At 35.2% G+C, this 10,261-nt stretch overlaps 1 protein-coding gene and 1 non-coding gene across 3 annotated transcripts; both read right to left on the bottom strand.

Annotated features, from left to right (window-relative positions):
- Positions 1 to 360: 360 nt before the first annotated feature.
- On the bottom strand, positions 361 to 432 carry TRNAH-GUG (transfer RNA histidin (anticodon GUG)). Its single transcript has one exon. It is a non-coding gene; the product is annotated as a tRNA-His (tRNA).
- A 274-nt stretch (positions 433 to 706) lies between these two features.
- On the bottom strand, positions 707 to 8,088 carry LOC142530408 (ARM REPEAT PROTEIN INTERACTING WITH ABF2-like). Of its 2 annotated transcripts, XM_075636239.1 has the most exons (19): positions 7,746 to 8,086; positions 7,301 to 7,461; positions 6,717 to 6,889; positions 6,527 to 6,647; positions 6,376 to 6,450; positions 6,191 to 6,285; positions 4,646 to 4,721; positions 4,414 to 4,521; positions 4,177 to 4,305; positions 3,981 to 4,049; positions 3,802 to 3,861; positions 3,392 to 3,515; positions 3,168 to 3,307; positions 2,017 to 2,080; positions 1,848 to 1,927; positions 1,600 to 1,664; positions 1,378 to 1,495; positions 1,167 to 1,291; positions 707 to 1,079 (listed from the first exon to the last, which is right to left on the bottom strand). In XM_075636239.1, exons 1-19 carry the CDS (start codon positions 8,011 to 8,013, stop codon positions 1,013 to 1,015), a joined length of 2,118 nt encoding a protein of 705 aa, XP_075492354.1. In that variant the 5' UTR covers positions 8,014 to 8,086; the 3' UTR covers positions 707 to 1,012. The 2 variants fall into 2 exon arrangements, with proteins under 2 accessions (XP_075492354.1, XP_075492355.1); XM_075636240.1 differs by lacking the exons at positions 707 to 1,079; positions 1,167 to 1,291 and having other exon boundaries at positions 1,378 to 1,519; positions 7,746 to 8,088.
- Positions 8,089 to 10,261: the final 2,173 nt, after the last annotated feature.

Raw genomic sequence — 10,261 nt, 5'->3', positions numbered from 1 at the left:
CAGGGATGTTTGCTTGATTCCAGTTTGCTGTTTAAATAATTGATACAAACTATTCTTTATTTTCTAAATAAAATTGTGGTTATTTTCATTAAAATATTTATATATTTTTAAATATTGTATTAATCGTGAGAACGATATTTTATTCGTCGTGTATTAGAATTTGACGCCGTACATTTGCGAGTGAAAATCACCAACATTTGTGTTGCATGATGAACCTCGAATCTGATATAAATATATTGCATCAGATTTCAAGACTACTGATAATATCAAATCATATTTCTAAAAAAATGGTGCAATAGTGGGAATTTTTTTGTAATAGTGGGAATTTTCAGAATGAGAAAAAATTAAAAAAAGAAGGGATGTGGCTGCTGGGATTCGAGCCCAGGTCTCCACGGCCACAACGTGGAATTCTAACCACTAAACTACAGCCACATTGTTGCAGGGGTCCGGCAATAAAAGAATTTAGTATAATGTTTTTCAAAAGTAGTGTTTCAATTCATTCAGCATAATCCTACGGGTTTCTTGAGCGTTAAGTTCGTAAAACCTTTATTATTATTCAACTCTGTGATCTCAATATTATTAACTTCAGCATATAATTATCGAAATGATGTATGACAAGATCCAACAAATAAATAACTACAACTACCCCAAATAGGAGCATTTTTGAAATCACTCCCAAGACTGATGAACAGAGAGTTGACCAACATAAGGAACAGATGCACTAATTTACCCTTTCAAATGGAAAATTAAAATTTGTTAGCGTTTGACGGTTACTTTTCCTAAAATGTAAAAAAAAATTATCTCCAAGACTACGAGGTACAACTTCAAGCCTATTTAGATAAGCTGTTCAACGAAATAAACCATTAATTAAATGGAGTTCACATTAAAATGGGAGATAACGAATCATGACAGCAAACTCTGCCACTTCGTTTGTTCCAATTACTCAAAAGCGAAGTAACCGGTTTCTGTACACATTCCTGAGTCTTTAATTAGGTAAAGATCAAAACTGAAGTCAAACCAGTACTCTCAAGAAATAATTACGACTCTCTGGTAAAACACGCTTGATCAGCTGAGGATACCTGCATACGAGTGGAACAAAAAAGATCGTCACCGCACCATAAACTACAAAGCTACGACAACAAGTCAAAGCAGAGAGTCGAGCATACCATGGCATGGCACATATTTTGTCAAATTTATCCAGGATGAATAGGACACAGGCATGTCTCAAGGACAAAGCGTTGAATGCCTCAGACAACTCAAACATGAGAGAGACATTTTCCACAGATATGTCCTTTGAGGAGACGATATAAACTATTAGGAATTGTGGCAATAAAGAGCTTTTCAGTGAAATTGGTCCTTTTTCTTATGTAAACTCACCTGTGCAATCGTATATTCACACAGACGTTTCAGACCTTCCAACAGATACTGATCAGCAGCCCTCAGAAGATCCTGTGCTATGTCCAAATTGATGTCAACTGATCCAGAGTATATGAACCTGCGATCAAAAATAATTCAGGGACTAGCAATTAGAAGTAATGAGAATTGCTCACTTATTTAAAGAGGGGGAGTAAATAGTAAAAAACATAGAAACATTTTCACCTCATCATCAACTCAAAAACATCCCATCTTATATTTGGAATCTCTATGTCTTTGGCCTCTCTTTCCTGCAGTGGATTATAGTAATTTTTTACACGGCCAAACAATTACTAGACAAATTATTAATTTTAATTTAAAGATCTTGGATCAGCTCTTTAGAATTCATAAATCCTCGTGTGACTGGAATCTGGGTGTCAGTTTAAACAAAAAACTGTGTCAATGGAACCGAAGTTCGAAATGGTAAAAGATACCCGGGAAGCACCATCAAACATAGCTCGGAACGCATCAGAAGAAGCAAGTAGACAAATTCTGTGAGCATGGAATCGTTTTCCTGATGATAAAAACAAGAGAAATCAAGATTGATAACCAATTGCTTAGCATGAACACACATGGAAAAATATTCGCGAAGATATAAGTCACCTTCAACTAAAAATGTGACATCAGACAATGTAGGATTATTCACATATCGCTCACCCAAATACACCTGCAGAACAAAATGCACTTGAATTAATAGGGAAAGTTAAAATAACAAATTTCCTGTCACAAATTGAAAGATCGCAACCACACAAAGAGGCATCACTGCTGTATTTAATCAATATCGAGAGAGAGAAGATATGTCACTACAAACGGCCAGATATATCAAGCTCTTTCACTTCGGATCGATAGTCAATTCAAAATTAATGCTTCTAAACTATAATAAAACACAAAAGTACAAATCCCATGTCATCAAAAAATAACACCAAGCTAAAACATTTCCTTTATTCAGAATACAGGATAGAATGACGCTACATGAATCAGGTTCTGCATAGAGAACTGTAATTTCAACTGCGTAAGATACATACAAGAAAAATAATGGTATTATTTAAGCGGGTATTCAACTAATTTGTATCAAAAGTTACTGAGATGTCCAGGTTTTTTTACCCTTCATATAGGTATTGGGACAACATATTCTGAAAGTAAATACGATTGTAATCAAGTAAAGTTGCCAGTTATTGTTCACAAAACATAAGAACTTTTTATATTTCTTTCAAATCAATCCTTAAATTCCAAAGCCCTCCAAATCAATCCTCAATTCCATTTTAGCAAACAGTTTTTTCAGACGTTTCAGGCAAGTAAAATCTAGTAAGACTAGACTTCTACAACATGATTATGCACCATTGCAGTAAAAATTTGGTAAGATGATTCCTATTAGGAAAGGTGAATATCGCTCAAGCAAATTTTTAGGATTATCTTCCACCTCGCCAGGTGAAACCTGCATTTTCCACAATTATTCTCGCTTCTCTTCCTTCCATATAAAGCATTAAAAGACAAAGAAAAGAAATTCATACCTTAAGACCTCATTACTCTTCTTCCCTAAGAACTCGAAAATTGACAAGTATATTCATGTGCTTCTTATGTTCACGTACCAGGTAAACAGAGTTTCGACCAAGGAAACCCAGAAAAAAAGTTATATAACAATATGGAAAATTCATTGCAAAAAATATCAAAACATTGCAAAACCAAAAATGCCTAATCCATAAATTATACAAGTGAGTGATGCAATCAAATCAATTGAAACACTGAACTATCACCTGTGGAATTGGGGAGGGTGGAGCTGCATCCACAGGAGAAAGAGAGTTGGCTTTATTAGCCAACTTGCATAAAGCAAACGAACTCTCTCTTTGATGCTTTAAGTTAGTTGATTCCAGAAGCTCCAAAAGCAACTCCAATCCTAAAAAAACAAGGCAGTTGCAGAAGGTGTTAGCAATAAGCGTAGATTTGCAAACAATTTTGACGAATTTGATGAACAATATACCATTGTTATCAATAAAAATAGTCTTTTGGTCATCAGGAGAACACAGATGCGCAAGAGCCAAAGCAACACGTCTATGGACACTTTTTTCCCCCACACGCATCATGTATAGTAAATGGTTCAGTACCTAAAAATGGAAAATGATCAGAAGAGTGATTGGCAAGGATCAAAGGTTTCCATGTACCACACTTCTAAGATCCATACCTACACCAAACACACAAGTCTCGGATATCAAGAATCAAAGGCTCAACAACACACCATGAACTTTTATCATCTCCAATAATTACAATAGTGATATTTGCCTCGACTTGTTCCAAACTATCACTCTCCATTTGTCCCTTTTCTTGGGGGTTAACCGATTAAGAGAGAAATTGAATACTAGGCTTATATTTTCAACAAAAATAATAACTTACCCGTCCATGAATCTTCTCTTCAAGTCTTTTCAATGTCTTGGCTACACAATCCCTAGTAGGCTGTAGGAAAAGGAATATGAAACGATGCTATTAATTACTTGAATCATGATATAGCATCAATTTCATAGACTAAACAAATAATATTTCTAACTAAAAGATCAAGAAGAATAAGATTGTACTTGAACGATAAATTCACCATCTTGAAGTTTCTGAACACCTCCAACCCTAATAAGTTCTGCAACATTATCCTACAACAAAGAAGAGTGAAAGAAATAGAAGAGAGTAAGAAACCAATTATTAACTCCATGCTCAGTCCAGAACAAAAACAGACGAGTCAAGTTTACAAGAATAACACTACTATCTTTAGAACAATACTTCATTATCCGAGAGCCCATAAAGAGCAAATGCAGCATTATGTTGCAGAGATCCGTTCTTGGATTCAAGAAGCTTCAATAATGGAGCCATTCCACCACTGTGAACAATACCAGCTTGGTTATGAGTGTCCTAACACAATATGAAATATGTTTTTAGCTCTGAACCAAAAGAATCAGGTGAACCTAGTTAGAATTGGAAAGGTGCAGTTTGTTGGGACCAAAAATTGAGAAATGTTACCTGAGCTAGCCTCCCTAAGGCAAAGGCTGACATTTCTCTCAATTGAGAGTCAGGTGACTGGAGCATACTAATTAGAGGCCGCACAGCACCTCTTTGAACAATATGCACCTGAAGATTATCATCCAGAGATTTTCATAGCAATGAGTTGGAATATGAGATTCCAGAGAGAACTACAATAATTAATGAAGCTCCAGTTCTCACGTTAAATAGCAAAAATACTGTAAGTACAAACCTTACAGTCTGTATCTGTCACTGCGAATTGCCCAAGCAGCAAAGCAGCTTCTCTTTGGCTATCCGGACAGCAGGAACTTCATTCGTGCAAAAGAAGCCAGATTAGCTACCTCAAGGTAGATATAAAAAATAAAAGGCAAAATAATTTAAAACAGAAATGATTTCCATCAACAGCACATAAAAAATAAAACCGCACATGCACAATAATGTTAAGGATGGTTGAGAACCACAAGTCCATGTCTATATTGAGTTTCAATGTAGTCAGTAATGAAAAGTTACTGAAAAGGATAAACGACTGACAAGGATAAACGAATAACTAAATAAAACGCACTCAAATATACCTGATAATGAGAATAGCAAAATTAGAAACATCAAGGTAATGTTCAGAAACAAATTTACATATTTGATACGAGGATCAAACCAAATCAAACTCGATACAGATATACAACTTATCTTCAGCACTCCCAGTCACTACTGGTACATTTATTTCAGGAGAAAATTGATGTGATTGACATGTCCATCTGTTTTATTTAATTTAGAAATATTTAAATCATACACGTGAGAGATTGCTCCCACATCTGTTATTATACTTTAATATGTCTAATCAAACTCACTCCAAAATTCCTTAGTTGTGACACGAATATTTGCTCAAGAAATCCACTCCCAAGCCACATTTAATTACTGTAATGTAATAGCAACTCATAATCTGGACAAATCACAAAAGGATCTCGAAATTTATCCACAAGCTCACCACGACTTCAATAATGGGTTGTTTTCGAGGAACAAGATGCTCTGCAATAAATTTAAGTTTTAAAAACGTTATGCTATTTAACTTCCATTTTCATATTTGCAATCAAGGGTGCTTTAGCAAACGTTCCTTTCTGAACAACGATCAGAGAATAACATTTTACTTAGAGGAACAGACTGAAATCGCAAATAGAGTCTCACAAGTCAGAATTCAACCAAGGAGTTCAGTCACTCATGGTTTAGGATGTCGATTTTAGTGAATTCGCTTGAAAAACAATGGAGAACAAGGCTTTGGCGTCAAAGATGTAATGGCTATAATGTACTGGAAAAATGGGGTGGAAAAGGACAAGGGAGAACAGGAGCCTTGCAATGCTAAATTATAGAAAATCCCTTCCACTCCGCTGCTACATTGTGGATAACAACTGCTTGCTAGATTTAGAGATAACCAGCAAAAAAATAGAACCGTGTTAGTTTTTCCACCAAAATCAGAACACGGCACTGTAGGATTTGAAGGGAAGGGATGCTTGGTGGTGATTATTGACAACAGGCAGCTGCAAGCTTGTTCAATTAGATATAATTCAAGCCTGTTTTACAAATTGCTAGTTACTGATTTTTCATCACAACTCAAAATAGCAAGAAATGATATATTCTGCTAAAGAGATCATGCTTATTCCAAAGTATTATTATTTGTAGTTCCATTTTCAAAAAAATATGACAACAAAACAACAATTTGCAAATAAAATACCCCCGGAAATGATACTTGTATTTCCCCAACAATACAGAATACATATCCAATGACCTGAGTAACTCAATGACAGGTTGCAAAGCCCCAGCAGTAAGGACTTCCTTCTTAATGTTAGGAGAGGAATGGACAAGATTTCCGATGACACCAACCTGGTCATTAGCATTAAAGATATCAGAAAATATTTTCCATACAAAGTAAATACACCAGCGAAAGAAAACAAATTATTAGTGGTTGCCAACCGCTTCATAGCGTATAGCAGCATCCTCTGACCGCAACATAGGTATAAGTGTTGGTAGAGCATTGCATTCCACAATCTGATGTTACTGAGATATAATTAAAACCAACGGAAGGAAGAAATTCTATATGTGCAATTTTGCAAAATCCAACCACCTGATTTTTGTTCTCATCATTTTTAAAGGCAAGAGTTCGAAGCGCTCCAGCTGCTGCTCTCTGCACCTTCGAGTCAACAAAATCAAGCAGTTCCACAAGAGGAGGTATACCACCCTCAACCCTAAACATCAAAGCATTAAAGTCTAAAGACAACATCAAAACCCAGAGACAGAGTAACAAGGAAACCAACCTCACACGAGTTTTAATGTTGCTGTTTTCATGAGCAAGATTGGTGAGTGCATCAGCTGCCCTCCTTATAACACCACATACTGCCCGAGAGTTTTGTCCATCTCTATGCCTCTTTAAGAGATCCACAAGATGGGGTAAAGCACCCGCATCAACAATCAGTTGTTGATGCTCCGGCTAAGGAATAAAAATAATAATTAGACAAAACGGACTAGAGTTAAAAGTATTAAAGACATGAGATTCTCTATTTAAAACAAAGATTGCAAAATCTACTTTGTGGAGTAGTGATTCCCTATCTAAATAGGCTCATTCCTGTAGAGAACGACAAAATATTAGGAAACATCAGCTGCCAATCACACTTTATGTATTGATAACATGCCACTTTCTCGTTACTGAATTTATCCAACTTCTTACTTCTACGCACAAATAAGTTCACCAATCTAAGTAATGAAGCAAGGGAAATGCGGCTACTCAATTAGCACAAGTCAGACCAGACCTATTAGAATTTTCATTAAACTTGGAACATGACCACTTAGAAGATTAATTTATCATGCTCAAAGATGGAAAAACTGCGGACACAGCATTTACTTTAACGGCAAGAAGTCCAAGCGTGAAGGCACTCCCCTTTTCGACCTCATGCTCGTACAAGGTCGTACCACTATCACCCTCCCTTTCAGAAGGTCGAACCTTCAGATGCTTCACAAGTGCTGGAACCGCACCACAATCCACTATAACATTCACTATATCCTCTGCAACAAACAAAGCGTTACCACACGGATCAAAGTAGTAATATCGATATCCAGAGCACGAAAACTCGAGCAAAAATTTTACAATCATCGAAACAAAAAATTTGATTAAAAAATCTCAAGTACAAACAATTTACTACACAAGCAAAATTCCCAGCAGATCAAAGCCCTCGAGTCAAATTAAGCTCTCCGAGGCTCAAAAAATAACCAGCACGAACTACGAACTACACAAACTGAAAAGGAAAAACAAATGAAATTTTATTTTCATTCTCCAGAGTTTGAAGTACCGTTCTTCGCAAGTTCGGATAAGACGTGGATGGAGCGTTTCACGGACGCTCGATCCATCCCCGAGGACATGGAACAATCAAGAATCTCGACTTGAGTTCGGACATCAAGTGCGAGATCTAACTGGGAATCGGACGACGATTCATCATCTCCTCTCCTCCCGTCGAACTCTTCATCAAGTTTCCTCTTCAAACTCCGCCGAGAAGATGACAATCCCGACGACGACTGCTCGCGGTGGCGCCTCCCGGAGTTCTGGTTGCGGTTCTCCATCAGAGAGGGGTGGATGTGTATAGAGAAACTAGAGGAAATGAGTGTGTGTAAAAGAACGTGAGAGGTGCGTGAAATGAAACGAAATGAAGAGGGGTACTTCAGGAATATCATGGGATCGGTTTTTTTAATATGGAGACCCGTGGGTCCCCCGATCTGGAGATAAAACCGGGTCGGTTTAAATATTTTAAAACTTTGTCTCCCGCGTTTATCCATGCCACCAAAACCCAAACGCGGTGTGAACATATTTAATTTAGAGTATTTAATAAAAATATGTATTGAGTGTTGTGTCTATATTTATTTTTTATGGATAACATTTTTTGTACCTAAGTCAGAAAGTTTATTTTTTAAAACAATTTGTGTTGGGTTATGTTGTAAATAGGAGGTAAATATAGTCATTTGGTTATGTGGTCATACCAGTTAAAATGCCAAAGTTTTTTTTAAAAAAGAGTCACATTATATATAAGATAATAATATAGATAATCTATAAATGAAATCATAATATGAAAAAGAAAGTTTTTCTTTAAAAAATTTAATGGAAATACTAAAAGAGTAGTTAAAAAAAATAGCATCGAGTGTATGCAATTAACTACAAACAATTTTATTCTAATTGTTTTATTTGCGTTATCTAAGTTTAGCTTGATTCAAAAAATTGAGTGTTAGGATCAAAAATAGAGTTTAGAATGATGAGTAGATTTTTAAAATTTTCTTTGAAACTTGAACTTATAACAATTGTTAGTTGTTGATGCATGTTTTTAGACCCCTAAATGCAGTTGGAACACTAAAAATGATTTTTCAAGTGTTGAAAAATTTGGATGGACTAGTGATATGATATATATTCAATTAAACAGTCTTTTAACGTAGATATCAGACAGATAAATGGAAACATAGAAGTAAATGACTAAAAATAAAGAACGAGATATATATAGAAGTTTGAAGGCAATATCATTCTACGTCTCTCCTTCTTCAACTCAAAGAAAGAATCCACTAAATTTGATTTATACAACTCCTTGTACAAACTCAATTCAGTTAGGATTTATTTAATGTCTAAACTGAAACTCTTAATATCTTGTATAACACAAACTGGAAATGTATATTGAACTCTATGTTTAGATAGATACAAATGCAAATATTCAATAAGTAGCTTGAACAACTAGAGTTGGTGTAGTGCCCAAAATCAGTACACGTAAATTTCATGTATTTATTTAATGGTTAAATCATTATTTAAATTTAAAAGTTATTTTAATGATGCATTATTTATTTAGATTGCATTATTTTAAATTATTCATGTTTATGTGATGCACGTTAAAATGTTTTCTCGAGTTTCATGTTTCAGGCGATTATTCGATGCGGGATCGAGTAAAAGAGACCGGTGACGATGTTGGCAAATACTTTTATGTGGTATTTTATTTTTTTAGTTAAGGATGGGGCATTTTAAATATTTTGTTAAGTTTTAGCATTTTAAAGCCTATTTTAATTTATTAGGTGCTTTTTAAGATTTTAAAACTTTTAAGGTTTAGTAATAGTTCATTTTATTTTAAATTAAGGGACTTTGTTTAGTTGGTGAGAATTATCATTTTTATTAACATTTCTAATTGTGTATTTTAAATGTTATAGTAGGATATTATTTTAATTAATTGTTAATTACCTATTTAGCACAAAATTACCCTAATCACCTACACAAACACACGCGCACACACATCTACACGTAAAGCACAAACACAAAATTCCCTACACACTATTTCAAATTTTGAGAGAAGAATATTAGGGTTCTTGGAGAGCAAGAGCAGCCGCTCCTCCACTTTTATTTCTCCAGCAATTTTTCATAATTTTTGTTGCCAGAAAATCGTTGCACGATCGTCCCGGATCAACCCTCGCTTCCTTCCCGCGTCGGAGTCGTCGTTTCGGTAACGTTAAACATCATAAAGCACGTATATTCTATTTTTCCTGTGTCGATCATGTCATAGTATGTGTTGCGTTGTTTTTATGCGTAAAAATACATGGGTGATGTGTAAAGTTTGAGCGGAAATTGTTTAGATCGCATTTTGAACGTTTCTGGATCTGAAAATCTCGTTTTTGCTGTTCTTTTAAAAACTGCGATTTTTCAGTCTCGATTTTGAGAAAACTTTCAACATAAAAATCGTAGAACTTTTTGATACATTCGATTTGATATAAAATTCGTAATATTTGGATAAAAATTGAGTGAGTTATGACGTTTTTCGTGGGACTGCTCAAACTGCGTTTTCTGAAA

The sequence above is a fragment of the Primulina tabacum genome, chromosome 17 (genome assembly GCF_025594145.1).
Source record: "Primulina tabacum isolate GXHZ01 chromosome 17, ASM2559414v2, whole genome shotgun sequence".
Taxonomy (NCBI): Eukaryota; Viridiplantae; Streptophyta; class Magnoliopsida; order Lamiales; family Gesneriaceae; genus Primulina; species Primulina tabacum.
This window is presented reverse-complemented; position numbering and strand designations above follow the sequence as displayed.

Excerpts from the sequence above, each read along its gene's own strand:
- LOC142530408 (XM_075636239.1), bottom strand. The coding sequence starts at position 8,013 with ATGGAGAACCGCAACCAGAACTCCGGGAGGCGCCACCGCGAGCAGTCG. Across the intron at positions 3,862-3,980 it reads ATGGTGAATTTATCGTTCAA|CCTACTAGGGATTGTGTAGC; the intron begins GTACAATCTTAT and ends CTTTTCCTACAG. Across the intron at positions 1,080-1,166 it reads AAAATATGTGCCATGCCATG|GTATCCTCAGCTGATCAAGC; the intron begins GTATGCTCGACT and ends ACTCGTATGCAG.